Genomic DNA, 24,419 nt, shown 5'->3' with positions numbered 1-24,419 from the left:
AATATAGATCAGTTTGGGTCACTAGGACCATTCAGAGAGAAAGTTCCAACAGTTATATCCCAGCTGTGATGAGCAAAAAAATAGTAAGATCTAACATTTGAGAATGCATAAATGTAAAAGTCAGTGGCAAAAACTGTTCAAGAAAACATGGTCAAGAAGGTTTCTGTCTGGAAAAGCAACACAAGTCACATGTACACAGTTTGTTTCCATGACATATCCAGGAAAAGAAGATCAACTGTGGAAAACTGAACGGTACCTTTCCAAGCAAAATTAGCAGTACGTGGTAGTACTTGAAGATGTGTATGTGTACCTTGAGAACTGTAATAACTTTCTTGCCCTTTTGCATCTTTCCTGGATGAAAATATTTTCAAAATAGTGTGTAGCAGGTTGAAAAACCTTTTCAGGGGATTCATAATCATTGTTAGATATTAGAAATTAAACAAATAGATGAACTCTGCTTGCTATCAAATCAGTGTTAGAGATGTCTACACTAAATATTTACATTTGCAATGTTTTCATATCACAAAAAAACGAAACATTACAACAGCAACAAACCCAAAAACATGCACAAAAACATCTGCAGTGAACATTCCTTTCATAAACAATTCAATCACAACCAAGATTTGTAAAGCCATTAAACAGTCCCAATTAACAATAAGAATTTCACAACCAAGTAAAATACTGAAAGAACTGTTAGATTAGTTGTCATTCTCACTAAAACAAACTGCCATAAAACAGTGTTGTGCTAGATGAGATGGAGCAGCTGAAATGTGTCACGTCAGAAATGTACTCTATCAAATAATTTGTAATATATATGAAAAACCAAAAGACCTTTTCAGACATGTGTATCAGAACATGACAGTGCATTATACATGTATAACCAACACGAAACTGCTCCAGAAAACCAAAATATATTTGAAGTTTTTATTTTACAAAATCCAAAACCGAACAGAGACATTGAGTGGTAAATGTAACTAAACTAACATTCTAAAAATAGTGTATCTTACCAATACACTTTATACTGTTACTTTCTGTTGAACACTTGCATTGTATTCTCTTGGGTATCACACAATTTAAATTTATTTTTAACATTGCTGGTAACTTTGTATTATTTCAGTTTTAATTGTTTTTTTCTTAGTAGTATCTATTTTCCATCTATGCATTTTCAGACAATTGTCTTTATCTTCATTTTCTAATTTCATGTAAGTAATATAACTTTTATGTTAGTGTAGCTGTAGGCCAGGAAATTCAAGGTGGCAATTGCTGCCATATTTTGCAGAATGGCCATAGTGCCTTCAAAAAATTAATAAAGTCTATAGCTCATAATGACCATCTTTAGGTATTCCTTTGGTTTCATGCTCTTATAATATAATTTTGTATTATGTCATGCAGTAATGTGAAAACCATTAAGGTTCACAAAAAGTGGCCTTACAACCTATAAAAACTACTTTGTTTTCATTTCATATTTTTGTTATGCGTTCTTAATAAAAACTAATCTAAATGATACAAATGTTTGTTTTGTAAGCTTGTGTTTCATATTTCAATAGTAGTTTATCTCTAAATATTTTGGTTATAATTTCAAGAGTAATATATTGAATTATAATTACTTCTATAATGATTAATTTTCATTGTTGGTTTAGTGTTGGGATTTAGATTGCAAATGGTAACTGAGTGTAGCCTAATTAGTGTATTTTAATTGTATGTAAATAATAGTTTATAAAATTCAGTATTTCTAGTTAGTTTTTACTAGCATTTTCATCAGTATATCTTTTAGCTTAGTTTAATATTTTCTGTATGATTAGTGTACTTTTATTCGTAATTTCTTAGTTACTAACATCAAGATTGTTAGTAACTAAATTTTAAGTTAGAAATTTTAAGAATGAAAATCATGATATGATTATAAATGAGTGTTTCACATTTCTATTTATGGGGATGATATCAGTCTTGTACATTCTCCAGAGAAGATAAACTGCTATTGATATTTCTTCATTTCACTTCTCACATATTATACTTCCAGCATCTTTCTTTTCATCATATGAGTCAAATTTGTATACCACAGTATCTTTGTTGCTGAGGTTGACTTGTTCATCTGATTACTAGAGTAAAATACTCTTATGAGACTCAATCATGATAAAGAGTTCATTCCTGTTGACAGGTTCAACATGCTCTTATGCAACATGCTCAGAATTCATTGTATTGTGTTGTTGATCTGTGATGTGTAGGCTAGTCCAACCCCAAAAAGTTGCTTACATGTTGTAAGAATGCAGTGAATCAAAACCTAATTATCAGATTCTGTTGCTGTTTATCCATAGCATGTATTTTCAACACATGACTGCTTTACCCATTTGTTAATGAAATTATTTATTTGCACCTAACTATTCAGAGTGGCTGGGCCAATCAAGCACCTAACATTTTGCATGGTAGATGAAGGTTCTGGGTGCTCCACTGCCTCCTATATACTTCCTCCCTCTTCTGCTCATGTACGAGGGTCCACACATCACATTCACTAGGGGTGAACTTCTCGTTGAGGAGTCATATTTGAAGAATAACTAATCATCTATTTCTTAGCTGCACTTCTGGTTTATGAATTCTTGAATATTCACAATATTCAAGATGAACTACATCCAGGCTGATTCTTTGATCAGGGTTAACAAACTTTGTAGATATATAGCCAACTCACCAGATGGAAGTAAATTGTGCATCTTCATTATATCAAATACTGGACACATTTCTCCAAATAACTGACTAAATTAGTTGGTTTTGAATTCATATATATATCCAGGTGCTTCAAATGAGGTTCAGCCAAAAATATACAGCATGCAACACTAACATTTTGATTCAAGGAATAAGTGTCATTTCACTTGATGAACTGATTGGTAACAATTAGCACATACTAGTTTCTTCTTGGTGTGAAACAGACATATACTTGTATCCACAGCAACTCGAGCTTGGCATGGCCAGATGGTTAGGGTGCTCAACTAAGAATTTGAGAGTTGTGGGTTTGAATCCCCATCACACCAAACATACTCACCCTTTTGGCTGTGGGAACATTATAATGTGACAGTGAATCCCACTGTTCTTTAATAAACATTTGTAGAGGGTGGTGATGACTGACTGCCTTCCAACTAGTCTTACACTGCGAAATTAAAGATGACTAGTACTGATAACCTTTTGCATGAAATTTAAAACAAACAAACCACAGAAACTCTATTACAAGGTACAACCCTTTTATAATTATGATATTTCTTTTAGCAGAATATTTAGTATAATATGTGCAATTAATTTATGTGAATGCACAAATATTATCCACTTATATGTAATAGTATGTGACACTTTGTGGTTCCTCCTTAACTCCTTATATTATGGTATATTTTCTATGTATGTCATGAGATATTACTTTGCTACATTCAAAATTCATTTAGTAACCTTATTATTAATGTATGCCAATAAAATTAGCATTAAAATTTATATTATAGTTCAAAGTTGTATACTATCTAAATTTTAATTTTTTTATTTTAAATAACTACAATACAAAAATAACAAATGTTTATTTAAAATACTTAATTTAAATAATCTGATTCTTTTTTATACAAACTCCTTGTAATTTTTAACAAAAGCTTACCATCTTTGTGAAAATGTGTTAAGAAAACTCATAATTATTGTAAATTTTCTTGAACCATGTGTCATTCCCCATACCAGAAATAACCAAATTGGATCAAACCCATGACCATGTGGTTAATATAATTTTAGTTTTGGTATATTTCCTGTTGCTCCAAGAATGCTTTTGTGGAGGTCTTATTGGAAGTATGTAATGTATGGTTATGTAACTGTTTTCCAGCCATTTTGTTCTACAGTATTTGGAAAAATCACTGCTTCCCTCTCAATCAGCATAAATTATCCCCTTTGATCTCTGGTCTAATCTGGTTGATACTGAACTGTATGTCCACAAAACTGTAATTTAACCATTGCACAAGTTTAACTGGCTGAAACTTTTCTGAGTGGGTTAAGTCAAATCAAGATCAAAGACAACTGTTTTTATTTGAAGAGAAGATTGTACTATTTTCAAAAATTTGGATAAATACATTTATAATTATCTACAGTATTTATCAGAACATTATTAATCCTGTGTATTGCCAACCTTGGTCTTTTCGTGCATTCATATGTCTCCATTTATGGTGCCACTTCCCTTGCTTTGTTTGAAAAGATTAGAACAGGCATGAATAATGTTCATGCTAAATTTTATTTCACTCTTTTCTCTCCATTGTAAATTCTATATTGTCTCAGACAGGGTTATTCAAAAATAATCCTAAACTTCAAAATAATCTGAAAGTTAAATAAAAGAGCACATTCAATATAAACTCAGTGCAAAATGTATCTTAGTGTATTTCTGATATTCAATTATGCTGATATCTAACATTTTAGTTTCAAGTATTTGCAATATACAGCAAACTGTGATAAGCAGAAAAGTGAACTTTAACAGAAAAGGAAGGAAAGACAAACAGAAGTTATTGAGCAATTTAAGTCTTTTTTCAAATGCTTAACTATTAATATGGGTTCCTTCATTTAAACTAAATAATCTTTAAGTTTAACTTTAATAAACTTCTGGCTGTTGGAGTATAATATAAACATGTTTACACAAGGTGATGGCATGAGAGATCACAGTTTCAAGTCAGAATGAAAGTTTATTGTATGAAATCCTGATAATCATAGATGATCTGTGTCAATGATCATTCCTATTATACATATTCAAAAGAGAGAAAGAAACCAAGCTAATACTAAACCTGCAGGTCTGTATAACCTCTAAACTTGAATATGATTTGTATTCCGGAAGATTGATGACAGAAACAAGATCAAGCAAGCACAAGACTTATTGAACCATTGTTGTGGTGTTTAACCTTTAAGACAAGACAAAAGACCAATAGTTCTTGAATATATTCATATTATGTTTAAGAGGACATTAATTAACTATTTTAGAAAATCTGCACAAAATTTTGAAGAATGTTCTGTAGACTTTGATATTATCTTTTTATTATTTTTTGAAATTTTAATTGCTGATTGAAGAAAGGAAACTGCTTTCAATGAAGGTGACAACATGAATGTTTTGTTTTTAAAATTATACACAGTGCTTGGGTTATACCTTTATGAAATATCTACAGAAATTAATGGTTACAAAACTAGTTGTGTGACCTGTGACATTCATAGACCCTTGAAAAATACATAAGCCAAAATTTCAAGTAGAAAGACAAAGAAAAACACGTTATCTTCCAATATTGGAACTGCAACTTAAGTACAATTCAGAATAAACAGTTTGCTGATTTGTAAATATATACAATAAACATGTTACTGACCTTTATACAACCATGTAAAGGCTTGTATGATAGTCATTCATGTTTATCTTTTCATTATCATTGATGCTAGAGATATTGATATGCTTGATGCTTTAAAGTTTTATTGCTATGAATATGTTACATAACACATATTAAGGATAAGTTCAATTATAAACAGTAATCTGATGATTTTTATGTGAAAATTTATTGTTCAAAAATTACAAGTCTTAATAAGAATTTCAAACTAATTATGTTGTCACATGGTACACATAGCACTTAAGCCAGAACTTTACAGATATATAACCAGTTTTGTAAATGATTTGATGGGATGTTTGGTTGTATAGTATATGGCATAAGTTTCTGTAATTGAAGTTATTTTTTGAATGTATTTTTTATGTAAAATCTAGGTATTTCTCCACTCCATTGTAAGAGATGCTCATGGCAGAAAGATGAGTAAATCATTAGGAAATGTAATAGACCCTATTGATGTGATTCATGGGATTTCACTGGAGGTGAGGAATTTTACTGTAAATAATCTATTGTTTTGGACTTTGGTCTTGATATTTCTGTTAGTTAATCATAACACTTTTGAATAGCCAAACAGATTTATCAAACAAGTTGGTATAATTTGAATGTTTTTTAATAAATGAAGTGTTTTATATTTAGTAATAATACAGTTATTTAAAAAAAAAATGTATGTTTTTGACACTATTATTTGCAAAATTGAGTTTTACATAAAATATTTAGAACATAAAAAGATGCAATGAAGAAAAAGTTTTCATAAATTATGCAGAGAAATGCATGGAAATGTTTCCTGTTGTAAAAATACATTTGGAAAGTTTTTGTTATTATAGTGTAGAAAAATGGTTGGGAATTTTTTGTTTTTAGAAAGTTTTTGGTGAAGTAGTGAAGTAGTTGAAAAATGTTTTATTTTTCTTGTGGTTGAGTTAGAGACATAATTGGGAAGGTTTTTTTCATTCCTAATCTAGGGAACTAGCTAGGAATGTTTTGTTCATTTCAAGATAAGAGATGTAATTGAAAAGTAATTTGTTTTGATGTTGACATGCAAGTTTTTTTGTTGATATAGGGAAGTGAGTCATAAACTTTTGATGTAGGGAGGCATCTGGAATGTTATGTATTCTTGTAGAAAGGTATCAAAAATTTTACAGAAAACTAAATTTTTTTGTTGATGATATATAAAGGTATCTGAACAGTGTTCTTTTGTTGATAAGAGAAGTATTGTAAGTTTTTATTTTTGATGTAGAGAATTGTTTATGAAATATTTTGTTGTTAGTGAAATAAAGTAATTGAAAAGTGTTGCTTTCATGATAAAAATAGATGGATAGTGTTTTGTATTTTGGATAGAGGGAAATACATTGAATGTGTTTCGTTTATTTATATATGGTTGTTTCTGGAAATTATTTTTGTTGATAAAAAGAATTAGATAGGAAGTTTTATTGCTAATAGTCAGGGAAAGTAGCTGGAAAGTGGTTTATGTTGATGCAGGGAGCTATTTGGAATATTATTTTATATAGAAAATAGTTGGAAGGTTCTTGGTGGTGGTGTAGAGAACTACCTAGAAAAATTTTATTTTAGTATAAGAAAGGTGAATGATTTTGTCAATATAACATTTATTGTTTTTTGTAACAATAGGTAATTACACTGCTATTTTCTTATCACAAACCTAAGTCCAATATACAATATACCCACATAATACTGCAGAGGTGTATGAAATTTTATCTCTACAGGATCATGTTGGGAAGAGAAAAATTTTTAATAAAGATTTAGTTGTGATGATATCAAGATATTGACCAAAGATCAAACAAAAATGTTGAAATATCAGTAATTTAAGCTTTAAGTGATAATTATAATTGTGTAATATTCTCTATGGATATGTTTTGGTTTTTTTTAGGGGCTTAACAAGATGTTAAATGATTCAAACTTGGATCAGAAAGAACTTGAGAAAGCTAAACAAGGACAAAAGTCTGATTATCCTAATGGCATTCCAGAATGTGGAACTGATGCCCTTAGGTTTGCTCTCTGTGCATACACTGCACAAGGTTAGTATCAAAGTTTTAGCATGTAATAGGAGCTGAAAAAACTTGAAGTTTTACAGTGCTATAAAGAACTATATAATAAATTGACCAGTTCTTACTGTAAAGTGGTGAGAAGATAATACTGTAACTGCATCTGAATCTCTTCTGAACAATGTTATGTACCAAGGGTAATAATATGATAAAACTAATAATATAATCTTGTTATATTAAGCAACATGTTAACCTTTCCACATGGGTCAAAGTCCATGTCATCATGTGTGTTGACTTATATTCAAAATTTTATTGAACTGCTATTTTATGAATTTATCTCCTTAAGTTTGATATGAAACTGTATAATTAAAATTGTAGTATTATACATTGTTTAATTTCTTAATTTTAAAAGGAAATGTTAAACAAACACACCAAATTGTCTGTTTTTGTATGTCATATTGTATGTTAGGTGTAGCACTTGTTCAAATTAAATGTTTTTGATGTCAAATATATGAAATCTTTTTTGTATGAGTTATGAACTCAAATCATCAATATTGGCAAGTTAGATTATAAAGTAAAAACCTTTTATCTTTTTTGTTTCCTGAACTATCACTATATCTAGTGAATTAAACACAGTGGCCCCTATTCACCTCTTTCCAGTTTTGTAAATGGTCCCTTGCATATACCTACTTTTGTATATGACATGTGAATAACCAGTTGTAACTTCACAATGTTCTCTTAGTGGTTTTCTCAGTTATTTTCAGATATAAAGGTGTCCTCTTTTTCTTTCAAGACAGATATTTGAGCTAATAAGTTGAATTTATATTCTTTTCATGATTTCATATTTATATTAGATTTAAATACAGATTAGTTACTAAAATTTGATAAATTATGAAATTCTGTAATATCAGTGAAGTAATTTATGATTTTTTGGTTATTCATGAGGTATATTATTTACTGTTATTTGTTCTAAGAAGAATAAGTTAAATTAGAACCTATCTATAAGTAGTAATATATATATATATATACACACACAATATATAATAATTGAAATCTGACTGTATTTTATCAAATACTAGTCCACTGATACACACCCAAGATAAAATGCTTAATGACTTTCTCCAAAACTTAAGTCATGTTCATTTGATCTTAGGTTCTACCTCAAAATAATGTAGAAACCACTATCACAGGATCTGAAATATACAAATCAATGAACAGATTTTACTAACTATTCACATATGAAAGGGACATTTAATTAACTGAGGTAGACATATACAGTTACACATTGTAGACAAAATATTTAAGTAAAAAGCAAGAAGAATGACCACTGTAATATCTCGCGAGTTAAATAAAGATCCTGCATATGTTCTTATGAACTATGCAAATTTCTGATTCTTGTAGCTCCTTAGTGTGAGACTTAAAAAATAATTTTGTGATTGTATTTTATTTCTTTTTTATCCTTGTTTTTCAATTAACATTTTTATTAAGAGTTTAAAACAATTGATTTACTAGTTTTTGAAACAGATTTGTGAGATTTGTTCAACTAGTAGCTCTAGAAATTGATGTGTGTAAAATAAATACAAACATCCTTGTCTGTTGTAATTGTTCTTTTAATTACAAGTGAGATCAGTTTAATTAGGTCAGTACTAATTTTTGTTTTTAGTGAATTTCTTCTCCTGAGTTATTAAATTAATATATTTCATGGGCATAAAAACAATATAAAAAAGATACCTGGAAATCAAGATCATAAGGGTAAAGTTAAATTTTACAGGTTTTCTGCTTATACTGTTTGTGTGCATTTCATACAGGTTTTCCTGGTTTCATCTTAGGTTTTCATATGTATGTTATGTTGCTGATGTTCTCAATTATTGAGTATTTATTTTTATCAGATATTTTTGATTCTTGCTTTTTGAGTAATTTTAAGTTAATACAATGTTTGTTATTTCCATTATTTTACAATATTTTTGGTATGTGTACAACTTTCACCTTTCAACACACGCTCTTTATATCATACATTTTTCATTGCATTATAGGTCGCGACATTAATTTAGACATCAACCGTGTGGAAGGATACAGACATTTTTGTAATAAACTCTGGAATGCTGTAAAATTTGGACTGTTGTATTTGGGCAAATCTTTCAAACCAGTTAGTGACTTTCAGGTATGGTTTATGAGCATTAGTATTACATTAAGTTAGAATTAAAAAAACAACAACAACAACAATCTTGTTTAATCACTTAGTTTTACCATTATATTATCAAAATAATTTGGAGGGAGTGTTCTATATTTTATTTCTGTAATAAAAGTTTTTTTTTTCATCTTACCAACATCTTGTATGAATCTTTCTGGTGTTAAGAGTACATCTGTGTATCAGATATATATAAAAAATATAATTCTAATTCTCATTTGAAAATTGTTTACTCAGAAATATTTTAGAATTGATAATTTAACATTTACTTCATTTCACCCAAAACAAAAAACCATTTAATCCTCTTGCTATGGATAGGTTAGTTTGCATATCAACCTTTTACTTTCAAAATTTAATTAAATACTTTATTAACATTGTGTATGAATAAACTTAGGATCAAAAGGTAATTTTTAAAGGAAATATTAAATAATTTTTCTGTTTACCCTTCTATAAGAATTGTGAAATTTTTTCTTTGTCTTGCCTCTTCTCTAATTTATTTACTGCTCTCCTGTGATGTAAAACATTTATAATGTAAATTACCCTATAGATTAGTAGTGACACTCATCATGTTGTGAATTAGTGCTTTACTTCTACTATGTATATTTTAATATAATTAATTCTTTTATAAATAATTGAAAGTACGTATTTTTCTACCCACCTATATCTGTAAAAACATTTTTTTTCTCATGCGGCAAAAATTTTAAAGCATTCTTCACAGTATTGACATTTATGAAAGAAAAATTGTTGGACACTGCTGATATAGATATTAATGAGGCAAAATCTAATTTTTATATCATTCAATATTCTATGTTTACATAGACACAAATTCAGGTGCATTATGTAACCATAAAACTCCCTGATCTGAGGGTGAAATTGCAGTTTGTGAGTGGAAAAATTACAGAAAACTTATTTGAAAATATATTTCAGTGTATTTTTTGTGAATAATAATATAGTATTCAATTATTTGTTAATTTTTTTTACCTAATGAGACTTAAAGTGAATTTTTTTTAATTCCATAATATGCTTAAGACAGTAAATAAACAACCCTATAAAGCTAAAACATTTTTTTAAAATTTTTTCCTTGCAGTTTAGTATCTGTTATCTGTGAGGGGTATTTAAACCTTTTTTGTACTGTTTTCTTTACAAGACAGTGTCTAGGTGTATTAAACAACAATTGTAAAATTTTTAGTCATTTCTAATTGTAAGGTGTTAATTTTGGTACCAACTTACTCAACACATTGTATTTCACCTTTGGCAAATCATTGGAAAATAAGGGAAGCACAAGATGAAATTTCGTATTTTACTTTAATATATGAAAGTGGACAGTACCTGTTATAGAAATTGGCACTTTATTTTGAGATTACATTTAGTAAAGACTCATATACCTTTGTTATACTCTTAGAAATCTTGTCTTTGGAAAGAAATACTTGTACATGAATATTATTATTTTCCTATAGCATCGAAGATCATACAATGTCATTTACATATTTATCTTTATCATTACAGTGTAGTATTAAATTGTATTTTTAAGAAAAAAGTTGATTCACAAATGTTAGGTGTTAAGATTTACGAACGTGGTGAGTTCATGGTTTTTACAAGTGGGTTAGTTTTAACTGAAAGGGGTTGTGACTTTTGTATTCCTTTGAATGTAAAATAATTGAACCAATTTCCATACTTATTTGATAACAAAAAATATAATTAACTATTCAGAAATATAAGTATGTGAAATTTGTATGAACTACTTTGAGGTAGAACAGATTGTGCCTGGAGTAGATTATGCCTGGTCTGATCTTCTAGAAATGTCCCCCAAACTGCTTGTTTTTCTACAGTTCATACTAGTAGTACTATGATAGTTAGACTTATTACTTGTGCTATGATAGTTAAACCTACATATTACTCGTAGCATTGAGATAGTGAGGGTATTTGTAATTACTTTTTTTTCTCACTATCTTTATTAAGACAGGGTTAAGTAATGTAAAAAAAACAGTTTTTAATATTTTGCAAAAAGTTAGAAAAGGAAGAAATAAAGTTGCATAACATTTATGCACAGCAGTTACAAATCAAAATATTTATACAAAAGTGGAGCATCAGTGATTACAAATACTAAGTACTTAAAACAAAAGCAAGGTGTTATACACACCAGACCTTTACTAGAAGAACTTTAGTTTTTAAGAAAATAAAATAATAATAATAAGAAAATAAAAGAAACTGGAAATATGATGCCTGAATTTATTTTTAGAGCATTTGTAACAAATTCACTGGCTTTAGTAGAAAGAAAGCTAACTTCTTTGAAGAGTCTTAGAAGTATGATACTCTTCAAAGTGTCTTACACACAGATGAACTTTGCAGTTCATGCAAATCATCTTAACTATTTTAGTATAGGCTGATACATTTTTTGTTACTATAACAGGAGAAGGATGTATATGTAAAAACGTGGCAACTCTAAGCATTTCGTACATTAATTATCTTTCTGATAAATATATTGCTTATATATATTAGTTATTTGCCCTCACATTATTAAAATAGCTTGAGTTTAAGTATAAAAACACCTTTCTTTGTCTTATTGTTTTCACATTTCAGTTGCATAATCTCTAGAACCTTGTAAAAGGAAAGCAAAAGTTTTTGAGGTAAATCTTATATTTTAGTTTTCATTTTCTCTATCATATCTCTAATCATAGTCATTGTTATCAGTGGACAGTGCAGTGAAATAATTTAAATTAGGAAATATAGTAAAAATTACATACCTTATTGTTCTTTAGAATATTTGTAAAGCTTTCTCCTTTTGTTAAATTCATGATTTCAGGTCTTTTTATTTTCACATATATAGTTACTTTTTAATGTTTTATTTTTATTTCTTGCCATTTACCACTTTCTGTTTATCTTGATACAAGTCAGTGATGATTTTGAGGCATGTTTCCTTGGGAGAGATGTACAGCCCTTTGGCAGGAAACATGCAAAATATGATGTATATTTGCAAAAATGTTTAAAACTTTCAATTGTTCATTTTAAAATGTAAATAATATGTAATTAACTAAAATATAAATGTAAGACCCTAAATACAATTTATCTGTATATAACTAACATACTTAGGTTACAAACAATCATAAGCACTGTAGTCAAAGGAGCAACCAACAATACTACAGTCAATTATAATATTTGTAAGATTATAATGTTAAATGAGTATGTAATGTATATAATATCTACATGTAGGATCTAAAGCTCAAACAAATCTGTTGAAGGTAGATGTGGTAGTTGTCAGGGATTGAAATATTTATTACTTGAAACTATTCATTCTGAGAACATTGAAACTTATGAGTCAGATAGTTATGTGTCTTATTGTTTGTACCTAGCTCTACTTAACTACCATTGTATTATTAAAGATACAAAGAGCCAAAGTAGAACATTTTCATAGTCATTGGTTATGTAACAATATATTTGAAGTGTTAAATAGTTTTTTGAAAGTTAATTTTGAAATAAAGGACGTATAACTTTGAGTATTAACATACTTTGTAATATTAATTTCAGTCACATATACTGATAGTAAAGGTATTTAATAAAATTTTGAATTTAACACAGTGATTTGCACTGAAAAGTATTTAAAGGGGTACCCATTGGGAAATTGTTAATTAAACTTGTGCTGAAGCTAGTTTGCTTCTTTTCTTCAACAAATACTGGGAAGTGCTTCCCTGGTGAGAACCATTCATATGCATCTGCCAGAACTGGTGATTGAATACTTAAGTAATTAGAAGATCCATTAATGGTTTTGCAAGGAATTCCACTAATTGTAAGCAGAATTTTTTCTATTTATACATTTTCTTGATAATTACTTGGTTGTAAAGAATTAACAATAGCCAGGTCCACAAATTTAAATAAAAGTTTCATGTGCATTTTTCAGTTTGATATTTAATGGCAAAATAGCTGAGAAGTTAATCAACCCCTCTCTTAAACTTGTTGTAATCCCCAGTTAGCTGTGGCTTCTTAGTCATGTCTTATTGTCACTTCTCTTGGTGTGGCACATGCATTGTAGAAAGAGCATAAATATCTGTCTTATTAATCCCTTTCACAGCAGTTATAAAAACTGTGATTCTTTCTTTTTTAACATCTGAAAAGTGAACCATGCCTTCCTTCAAGCAAAAGTGTCAGATGAAAGCAAATTATCAAATATAGCTGGAGAGAATAAAAGTTGTCAGTAAAGAGTGTCTCCTTTCAAGTTGCTTTTGAATTAGTCATCTGGAAGGTACAGATACCTCTTTACCAGAATATGTAAAATTTAGACAGTTTCCAATCATGGCTTTTGCAAGAACTAGCACTTTGATGCTTTACTTGGTAAGCTTATTTGGTAGATATTGTTAGAATGAAAATCTATCCTTTGTTCCTATCATATGTTCAATAATAGATTGCTTCCTAGAAGCTTTATATTCAACTAGAAAAGCTGTTAGTAGATGATCAAGCACAGGCCTGACTTTGAAGAGTTTATTATGCTTAGTGTCAGTTTTAGGTGATTACTAGTATTGTCATTAAAAAACAGAAAGTGAGTGATAATTAGAAAATTTTCTGTAGAAAATACTTAAGAAAACTGGGTTAAATGAAGTAAGGAGTGGTAGACCATTAATCTGCAAGAGATAATAAGCAAGTTTTTCTTACCATGTCTTGCAATAGCCACACCAATAAAATCTAAACGTTTTTCAGTACTAGCCATTATTTCAACATTTTTTTTTACTTTCTAACATCAAAGTTTATATGTTCCCCTTGTTGGTATACAGATTGGTTTGTTTATTTAGCAATTTTGGTGATATTGCTGAGAATAAAATATATTTGAAAAAAATCGAGGAGTGTGATGCTTGTTTGATTGGAAACAAGTTCTTCATGCATGAAATTCTTCAACCAATGGGGATGCTCATCTTTGTAGACCTCCCATTTCTGCTACAGGCAAGATGATTTTGTTGTTTTGGTACTGACTTTTGTGAAACTGGTTCTAATAATGTTATGGGAGTACCAGTAATCATATCTCCAGACTGTTTTGGGTTATGAGGATTATCTTCACTAGAGAGTAGGTTAGGATCCTCATATAAGAGATAATCCAGTAGTGATGGTTCATGTGGATGATAGTTGCTGTGTCTTCTGAGACAGTGAAGGAATATCATTTTTCAGAAGATAAAGCAAAGAAGAGTGGCAGTACTTTTTCAATGGAGAGATGCTTCTTCTGCTTTAGAGACTCAATCTCAGTTTTAGAAGCCGCCTAGGAAAATTTAAATATGTTGTTAATATTTGATTGATATAATAAACATCATAAAAATATACAGAGCCTCAACCAGTTCCACATAATTTTTGGCCTTGTGATTGCCCAAGAAGCCCTAAACCACTGTGATAAAGCTGCCACAAGCATTTTTTTCCTTCCTGTTGAGCTGCTTGAGGAATTCTGTGCACTCCAGGATCTTCTCTGTTTGTGGTCCAACAAAGATTCCAGCTTTGACCTTTGCTTCAGACAGCTTAGGGAAGAAGTCTCAAAGGTACTTGAAAGCTGGAGACTCCTTATCAAGAGCTGTGGCAAGTTGTTTCATAAGACCCATTTTTATGTGCATTGGTGGGAACAACACCTTCTGGAGGTCCACTAGTGGCTCACACTTGACATTGTGCTTGCCCACAGAGAACTTGGTCCTTTACAGCCAATGCTTCCTGTTGTAGTGTGCTGAGGTGTTCCTTCTGTCCCAAAGGCAAAGATAACAGGGAAACTTTGTAAAGCCTCCTTGAAGGCTCATCAAGAATGCCACCATTTTGAAGTCTTCAATAACCTCCCAGCTATACTCATTATACTTCAAGGCTTCTAGCAAGGTCCTGACACAGTCGTATTTCTTTTTGAGGTGCACAGAAATATTTAAATTTTAAAAAGTCTAAAATTTGTATAATGTGAAAGCTTACTATTCAAGCAAGCAAGCAAAAATTGTGCATCTTGCATTGTAGAGTTTTTTTTTTTTTGCAGTGCTTGCAGGTAAAATCAGGTGCCCAGAGTTTGTCTTGATCCCCGACAGGCATGCTGAAATATGCCTTGTAGGCTTCACACATTTTAGCAGATGTTGTCACAGAGTATGTTTTTGCTCTTGTCTTGGTAAATTGGCCACATACATAGCAGAATGCATCTGGAGAATGCTTGCAGCTTCTTGATGGCATCTCTGATAAAATCAGATAGGTCTATGTGTTTACTTAGGCAGCTGGAACTAAATTGAAGTGGCAAATGGAGAGTTCTAGAAAATTCTAAAAGGTTCTTGAAAATTCTTGCAAGTTCTACAACATTCTAGAAAATTCTTGAAAAGTCTTGTGAATTCGAGAAAATTCTCTATCAGCTACTCAGCACTGAATCTATCTGGAATGTTCTGGAAAATGGGTAAATTTTAAAATTTCATTACCCAGGTCACAAAAGCAAAGTTTGAAGAGAAAAATAGGTCTTTTCCATTTACTTTAGGCATAAGCAATTGGGAAATAACACTTTCTATCCAGGAGCAAGAAAATGTAAAAATTTTGTTACATAATGTAATTAAAACCCATCTACCATTTATTTGCCCAACTTACTAAATGATCTAAATCCTTTTGTAAAGCAGTAGCATTCTCTTCACAGCCACCAGCATCCAAAACCTTAATATTATGTACAAATTTATGTAAGTTATTGACTTTATTCATCTATTTCATTAATGCAAATCAAAAAGAGCAATAGCTCTAAGACTGAGACCTAAGGTACATTACTTGCAACATTAATTTTGACTGAAGTCCATCTGTAACAACTCTTTGCTTTCTTCTGTCAAGCCACTTTTCTATACCATTTAGTTAACATCCCCAACAGAGGTAAGTTTCTTGACTAGCTTTTTATGTGGCACTTTGTGAAATGTTTTCTCAAAGTCCAGATATACCAAATCTAGACCTTTATTCTAATCTACATATGCAGTAATATTTTCAAAGCATGTCAAAACATTTGTATGGCAAAGTTTTCCCTTAGCAAAACTGTCTTGGCTATGTGATAAAATTTTGAACTTTGTTAAGTGACTTTGCAAAGTATATTTTATCAGACTTTCCAAACCTCTCAAAACTCTTCCCACAACTGATGCAAGACAAATAGGTCTAGAATTACTTAAATGTCTATACTTCCATTGAAGATAAGAGTTACATCAGCTAGTTTCTAATCTGTTGGTACTTGGTCACTGTTCAAGGACTTACAAAAAAATACTTAAGGAGTCTTATCATTCTATAAACTTTCCAATTTTATTTTAAATTTAAAAAGCCCAAAATTTGTTTGTCTGACTTTGTTTTTTTTCTACCAGTTATTCAAGATTAGGATTACTGCTAAAGTTTTCATTATAAAAAACTGAAGAAAAGCAGAATATAAAAACCTCATGTTTTTATAATTATCAGATACAAGTCTTTCTTTATCATCCCCATCCTGACATTTTGTATACCCTTAATGTACTTTAAAAAATCCTTACTGTTAATTTCTGTGTTTTCAGCCTAATTTTATTCATACATCCTTTTGAATGTACCAGTTTCCTCTTTGATCAGTTTTCCTGATTTTCTGTAATACCAGTCAGTTTAAATCTCTTAAATTTGTGATGCCTTTATTTAACTCTCTTATACCCTTTGTGAGGGCACCTGGTTTTTTTACTTGCAGCTACCCTTTTCTTTCTGTAAGGAATATATTTGTTTTAAATATTGAAAACATTTTTCTTAAAAATTTTCCACATTGGCTAAGTGTCTGTAAATAACTCAACTACCAAATTCACAAGAATTACCTGTTGCATTTGGAATCAAAGTATTATTATATCTGCAGCAAAACATCAAACCTAATATATGTCTGAAATTAAAATCACTCATAGTTATGAGTTCATTAACAGATACAATCTTAATCTCATTGTAAATTTTCTTACTAGTTTCATCATTTTCATTTGGTAGTCTGTAACAAATTCCTACTAAGCACTTTTCCCTTGATATCTACTCAAATGTATTCATTTTCCTTGCTATTACCCTTGATACTGTCAACTTCAACAGGATGTAACTCACAATTTACATACAGAGCCACTCCTACCCTTTTCTTTACTATTGTATCCCTATTAATGAACACATAATCATGTATTTCAAATAAATTTCTGTTGTCAAAATTATCTACATTTAACCATATTTAAGTTATTTCCATTTTATCAAAAGCTTTTAAAGTCATAAATTTAACTTCTTTTATTTCTAGCACTACAATAGTAACAATTAAGCCTATTCTTATAACTACTTTTATTCTGATTTCTTGGGCTAAATTTCATTTTATTTAGTGTATCTTTGTTCTCACCACAAGCTAGTTCTAGTTTAGAACTTTTTTTACAAGTGAGTGAATAGCTCTTTCAGTCATGTCAGACCCTTTCTTACTTGTGTGTAAACAATCCATTCCAAAAAGTTCCCACTGAACTGATCCCAAAGGTCCAGCCAGCTGACCTGTTCATCTTTGCATATTAATTTCAGCCTAGCATTTAACCCTAGTGACCTACTCAAAATTTCATCTCCACAAATAATGTTTAGCAATATCCATGGCACAATTAATTTATGGCTGTTATCTTTTAAATGCTTTTATAAGCTTTTTGTATTTATTAATTAGCTCATCTGACTTACTCTTCCATGTATTGTTAGCCTCTTTGTGCACAACAAAGACTGTACTGTTGACAGTCCTCTTCATTTATCTCAATATAATTATATAAAATGACATTTATTTCATAAATTAAAATACTTCATTAGTTACTGGTATTCTGAACACCTGATGAAAACAATAAATTAACATTTTTATATAGGTTTGAAAGAGACTAGTCATTGTAAATGTTTCTTACATTAGAGCATACTTAATTACAAATTGATCACTCCATGTACATTTTTGATGCTTGTGTATAGACACAAACATAAAATCACAAAATGGTAAAAAATTGAATTTTAATGTGTTTACTTAAAATGGAAGTTTCACATAATAGACATACTGTATTAATTTTTTTTAAAGCAGAAACTAGATACTGTTTATTCTAGGAACTTAAAAGTTAAAGAATAATATATACCAATGTGCCAACCACATAGAACTCGTCAAGTGGGCTGGGATGCAATAAACATTAGTGGTTGACATGCTATATATGTTATCAATTTTTTTAAATAACCATGTTGAAACAGTTTTCTTAACTGTTGTCAATACACTGTAAAATGGAAAAGATCAAAATTTTAATACTTTTCGTGGTGCAGAAAGTGTTAATCCAAAGGTTTTAGATTTTACTATACTGTTTATCAATATAAGCTTATGAATATTATGGAGCTGGATGTAAGTTACTCTTATCATATATACTAACATGATTTATTTTTATTATTATTCAGTTCCAGCCACATGAATAAAAGTGGCAATGCAATTTCAAATGTGTTTGGAAATTCTAATGCAGAAGAAAGCATCATAAGGTATTTATTATCCAGTTGTCAATTTAAAGGCAAGTTAATACTGAAAATACAAATACTTTGTAATGTACAGTTTAGATAATGACAAGAAAAAACTTGTCATGAAGCTTATAGCATCACTACTCTCTTGGCCAGGCAATTTCAAATATATAAAACTTCTTGAGCATGTGAATATGCATGGTCAATTCTTGATCATTCACTGTGAAAACTGCCCATTACAGATGTACCTCTTTGACAGACTTGTACTCATAGAAATTGGAATTTGATACCTGTGTTGAGCAAAGTACAGACAATCCATTTTACAGCTTTGTGCTTAACTACAAACAAACAAATCACCATGCAAACATTCTAAGCAATTAACTTCTGTTTAAATTTTCATATTAGTTTTTTTGCCAAGTTTGGAAGCAGGTTCAGATTAAAAACATACCAATCACTGAAGCTATAACTATTTCTTGATCTTCTCGGCTTCCATTTTCACATTGAGAATGCTTGTTTCAGTCTTTTATACGCCACACAAATGCCTTTAACAAATCCTAATTTGCAAATTTCTTTTTGAGGTTGATTTTGCAAATCCTGGAAATAGCTGGTGAGAATTTAGATCCATTTTCTAATATCCTTCTACTTAGGTCAACCTTAACAGAGAATCATCTTGAGTAGCTACCTTCAGCCCCTTCTTTAGTTGGGTACTAGATTTTATGAGGTTTTGGGGGTGTCTTGTATTGCATTTGACTCTACTTCTTCCTTGGTAGCTGAAAAATTGGCAAGTGATTACCTGGTTTTTCTGCCTCCTCCTGGTATAGTTCATGGTAATTTGCCACTCAATTACATGATGGGATAGCTGTGCCTTGTGCCTCATGTTTATTGGTTCAGCATCCTTTGGCTTATCACTGCTAAAAGGAAGTCTATTTAGATTCTCAGTGGATGGACCCACTTTTTAACCTGTGATGGTCTAGATTGGAACCTATGATTACTTTAAACAGTTTAGTTTTCTTGTATACCTCTTACACTCATGATTATCCTGAAATATTTATCTTCAATCAAACTTTGTCTAGAGCTTATCAACATTTCCCTCAGTAATTTGAGGATGAGTAGGGGATTTTGTTAGCTTCTACTTTACTCAGATTGTCTTCTTCCATTTTTTCTTTGGTTTCCTGGCTGGTCTGTTGTTGGGATTTATTGGGTAAAGACACTTTGTTAATAAAGGTTTGTTTAGTGTCTTTTATTCTCAAGTAGTTACAGAAAGCTCCTTTTCTCCATCCCATGTTATTTGCTGGAGTTCCAAAGATGTTAGAATCCTGAATAGATACTGCCTGTTTACGTTCTTATTTATCACCTTGCAGTATTTCCTGAACAACATAATTGGATCCATTTGTATTTTTGAGGATTTTTGGCTCAAACTGACCAACAACAACATTGTGAATTACTATCCCAGTGTTGGAGGCACCATGAAAACACTTTCTGGATGTTTGGAGCTTTTTAAGCAAAAATCCATCAGTACTCCATGTCCTGGTTTCAGAGTTAATTATTTAATTTACATCACCTACACCATTATTTGTTTAATCTGTTGCTTTTTCACCTACAACATATCCATGACAAGTGGAGCCCTATTCTCAGGTTATAAAAGGAAGTAGAGAGAGTTGTTCCCATTCTTCTGGGATTTTATTCATGTTTATTCATAGAAACCAAGAAGAAAGTATTCATGTTTATTCATAGAAACCAAGAAGAAAGAAGACAGGAGATTGGCATCCAATCATCAGTATATCTCTACTCAACCAACTTTTAGATTATTCTTGCTTTACCATGGAATCTTTATCTCCCCATATGGTGGCAATTTGCATTAGGGCTCTGGATGACCAAGTCCACATTCTCATAGCATAATTTTCATAGAAGTTTCTCAGGGATGTGCATGAGGGTGAGGTGTTACAGCTTTTGGGTCTTCCTTTTGGTCTTGCATTATTACCTTATGTCTTTTGCAGAGTTTTTTTTTCATTTTTTCTTATCACCAGTGTTCCTTGGGCCTGTGCATACATCATTTTAATGGACAACTAGCTCCATCCTGTCAGTTGGCAGAACAACACACTCAGATTCTCCTTTCAGAAACCACAAAAGTGGGATTCCTTATTAGATTGGAGAAGTCTATTTTGTCTCTAATGAAATATCCCATCCATCTGGGTGTGTTTTTCAATACTCACTTAAGTTGTGGTTTTCCAACTCTTCTCGAGCATCTCAAGCTGTGGAAAGAATAATTTGTTACTGTGTGGATGACTCTCTTTTGGGATTGTAGTTATCCTTCAAGCCTCTCATTCCCTTGGGATGAGCATATATGAGGTCTCTTTAGTGGTCACTGAGCAACTCAGTAATAGTTCAAGGTCTGTCCCTTTTGAAGGAAAAATAATTTGTGATATATTAATTTCATAATTTTGTCTCAAATGTCTTGTCAAGGAGATGCACATTCTCAAGACCTTTGTTTTCATGCCTTGGATCTTCTCTACTGGGCTCATTCTCATTGGATCAGTGCTTTAGCAGGTCATGTTCTAGCAGTGATATTTGTTTAGTATATTGATCTTGGAAGATAGTACACTATTTCCTCATAATTCCTAAAGCAAAGTGGTTCCATCCTAGATTCTTTATTGAGCACAGGCTCCACATCCTCTCCATCATTCCAGAGGCAAGTGGAATACTCCTTACCTGTTTGGTTGGAGAGTGAGGATGAATGTTCAGAATTCCAAACTGGATGAGTTCTGTTCCTTTGATCAAATATGGCATACATGACCCCATCTGTCCAAGCGTGAGGTAGTGTTTTCTGGACTTCTTCAGGTGGAGGAGAAAATTTGTCATCTTAGATGCTGCTTACTTTTTATTATTAAGATTCCAGTGGTGTGAAATACATCACTTTATGAATATAGGTAGGGATTCAACCAAAGTATATATGTAACAGTATGATCCAGTGGCCCTAATCACTAACATGGGATATAGGTATCATTAACTTCTTAATTCCAACCTTGAGTTTTGGAACCTTGGCTATCTGGTTGATGCTAGTCTATACTGATGATTACTCATATTCTATTCAACCTTTGGTATCAGAACAAAGTTCCAGGTGAAAAGCATGCCTATTCTGCATATGGTGCAATTTTCCCACTCCTATATCATTTTTCTCATGGTACACTCCTGTTCTATGCAAATGCTTTCTGTATTGATCATACCTACACCAACCCCTCCACCTTCTTAATGTGGAATTCTAGCTGTAGTGTCAGCAAAGGTGTTATTAGAAATACATTTTCAATTTAGGAAAATGTTAACCTTCAAATTCTTTAAAGAATGTGTGTAATTATATTTTCCCCTTAAATATTGTAAAAAAAACAAATGCACTGAATACTAATAGTAGCCTTGTATCTATTTTTATTTTTTATTTCTTGGAGAAATGTAATTACCAGTAAGTAAAATGTGTGTGTGTGTGTGTGTGTGTATATATATATATATATATATATATAATATTCTCTTCAATTTTTCAAAAGAACCTGGATGACCCTTTTTTTTTTTTAATACATGTAATGGAAAGCCAGTTTACTGCCTTATAGAATTATATGTATTAGCTTACAGGAGGAGAGCAACCTATGGACAGATGGATACTGAGCAGAATGACTGCAGCAGTGGAGCAGTGTAACCAGGGTTTTGAAACATATGATTTTCAAACAGCCACGACAGCATGCTACAACTTTTGGCTGTATGAGCTATGTGATGTTTACCTAGTAAGTACTTTTTGTTTTCACAGATGTGAAATTTATTATTTAATTTTTGTAATGCATATTGGTTAAATGAAATAGGCAACATTATAACACCAAAATATTTTTATTTAATTATATAATCAACATTTTACTTTACAAGTTCTTCAAGAGTGTTCACTAAAGCATAAGTTGAGACTGGCAGTACATAGCTTTTGGTGTTACAAGGTTGTTTATTTCTTGCGTTAAGATGTGAAATTTGTTATGTCACATATTATAATTGATTTTGGACAAGTCTCTGATTTATTATGTTTCATATGTTAATGTATTACTGTTTCAAATAACCTTTAAATTTAATTTAGAAATTAATTAAATGTTAATATTAATTAAATTTACCATATTTGTTGACAAGGTTAATGCAAACAAATTTCTTTTTTAACACAAATATAATTTAATATACAAACAAAAAAAATACAATTTATAATATTTTTTTTTACTGTCTACAATCCAGGCCCATGATGAGTAAATCAATCCTATTATCTCACCTCGCTTAAGCTAGCTGGTTGGTTTGGTTGGCCTAATGTTGCTTAAGAGCTTACTTTTACCAATGGACATATATAAGGTCCTCATAGAAATACTAATATCTGAAGTTAATTCATTGAAGTTGAATTGTTTGCAATGTTTGAAATCTATAAATGTTCCTGGTCTATCTCTAGTTTTGTAATGTGTAGGCATTAATCACAATTATAACTTCTCAGGCCTATAGCACACTGACTGTAGCTGTCTAATAATAATGCTGTTAATCTCAGTGTGTAGTTTTTTTATGTCATTCACATGAGACTTTAGAATGTTCACCAAAGTTTGTTTGGTAACAATACTGTCAATCATTTGTATTGATGTTTCTTATGCTCAAACTTTTCTACAAAGTTCGAGAACTGAAGGAAGTTGGAAAATAAGTTAAGAATATACATCACATGCAGAAAAGAAAACTACAAAAATAAGTGTAGGCACTAAAATAAATGTTCAACAATAAATCTGTTACAATTTTGAAACACTTCATTTTAGTTGCTACACATAAAAACCAAAAAATAACCCTTTTTGAAGCTTTGTACTGTCAGTTTTGGTTTGTGTTTTAGTGAATGCTCCTGTCATTGCTGTAAAGCAAAATATTGAGTGTCTTAAGTAAGGTAAAGCACATTTTGATGTTATAAAGTCATTTATTTCTAGTATTCAAATTTGAAATTTGTTATAAAACACCTCGTGATGTCATTTAAGTTCTTACACATGACAACCAAAAAGTAAGTTAACTTTTTTTACTTATACATCTTTTTTGGTTTTTGGAAAAAAATCCAAACTCTTAATTATGTATATTGACTCACAGTTGTAATTTTTAATTGGAGAATAAATTTCCCAATCATGTAATTAAAACTTATCAACAAGTCTGATTTTTGTGCATTTGTGTGCTAAAGAGACTGATGAGATAAATTTATTTTAGAGTAACACAGTCAAACTACTGAATTCAACCTGTATATTTTGCATCTATTTGTAACATTATACAGCATGAAAAGAAACAGTTCATGGGTGTTTAATGTGGCTTATTGTATTTGTATGTTCTTGTATAACTATATGAATAATCACAAGTTTCCTGATAAATATGTAAGTAATATTACATATGGCATCCCATCATCTTATAACTAGATTGCAT

At 30.7% G+C, this 24,419-nt stretch overlaps 1 protein-coding gene across 1 annotated transcript in view; it reads left to right on the top strand.

Moving 5' to 3' along the window:
* The window catches only part of ValRS (Valyl-tRNA synthetase), a 113,417-nt gene that overhangs the window by 68,362 nt on the left and 20,636 nt on the right, over nt 1–24,419 (top strand). The window contains exons 18-21 of the mRNA XM_076453772.1: nt 5,735–5,839; nt 7,240–7,387; nt 9,388–9,515; nt 22,586–22,741. Coding sequence (XP_076309887.1) covers nt 5,735–5,839; nt 7,240–7,387; nt 9,388–9,515; nt 22,586–22,741 — 537 coding nt within the window. The remainder of the gene's footprint in view (nt 1–5,734; nt 5,840–7,239; nt 7,388–9,387; nt 9,516–22,585; nt 22,742–24,419) is intronic.

This window comes from Tachypleus tridentatus, chromosome 1 (genome assembly GCF_004210375.1).
Source record: "Tachypleus tridentatus isolate NWPU-2018 chromosome 1, ASM421037v1, whole genome shotgun sequence".
NCBI classification, from domain to species: domain Eukaryota; kingdom Metazoa; phylum Arthropoda; class Merostomata; order Xiphosura; family Limulidae; genus Tachypleus; species Tachypleus tridentatus.
Note: the sequence above shows the minus strand (reverse complement) of the source record. Positions and strands in the feature narration are given on the sequence as shown.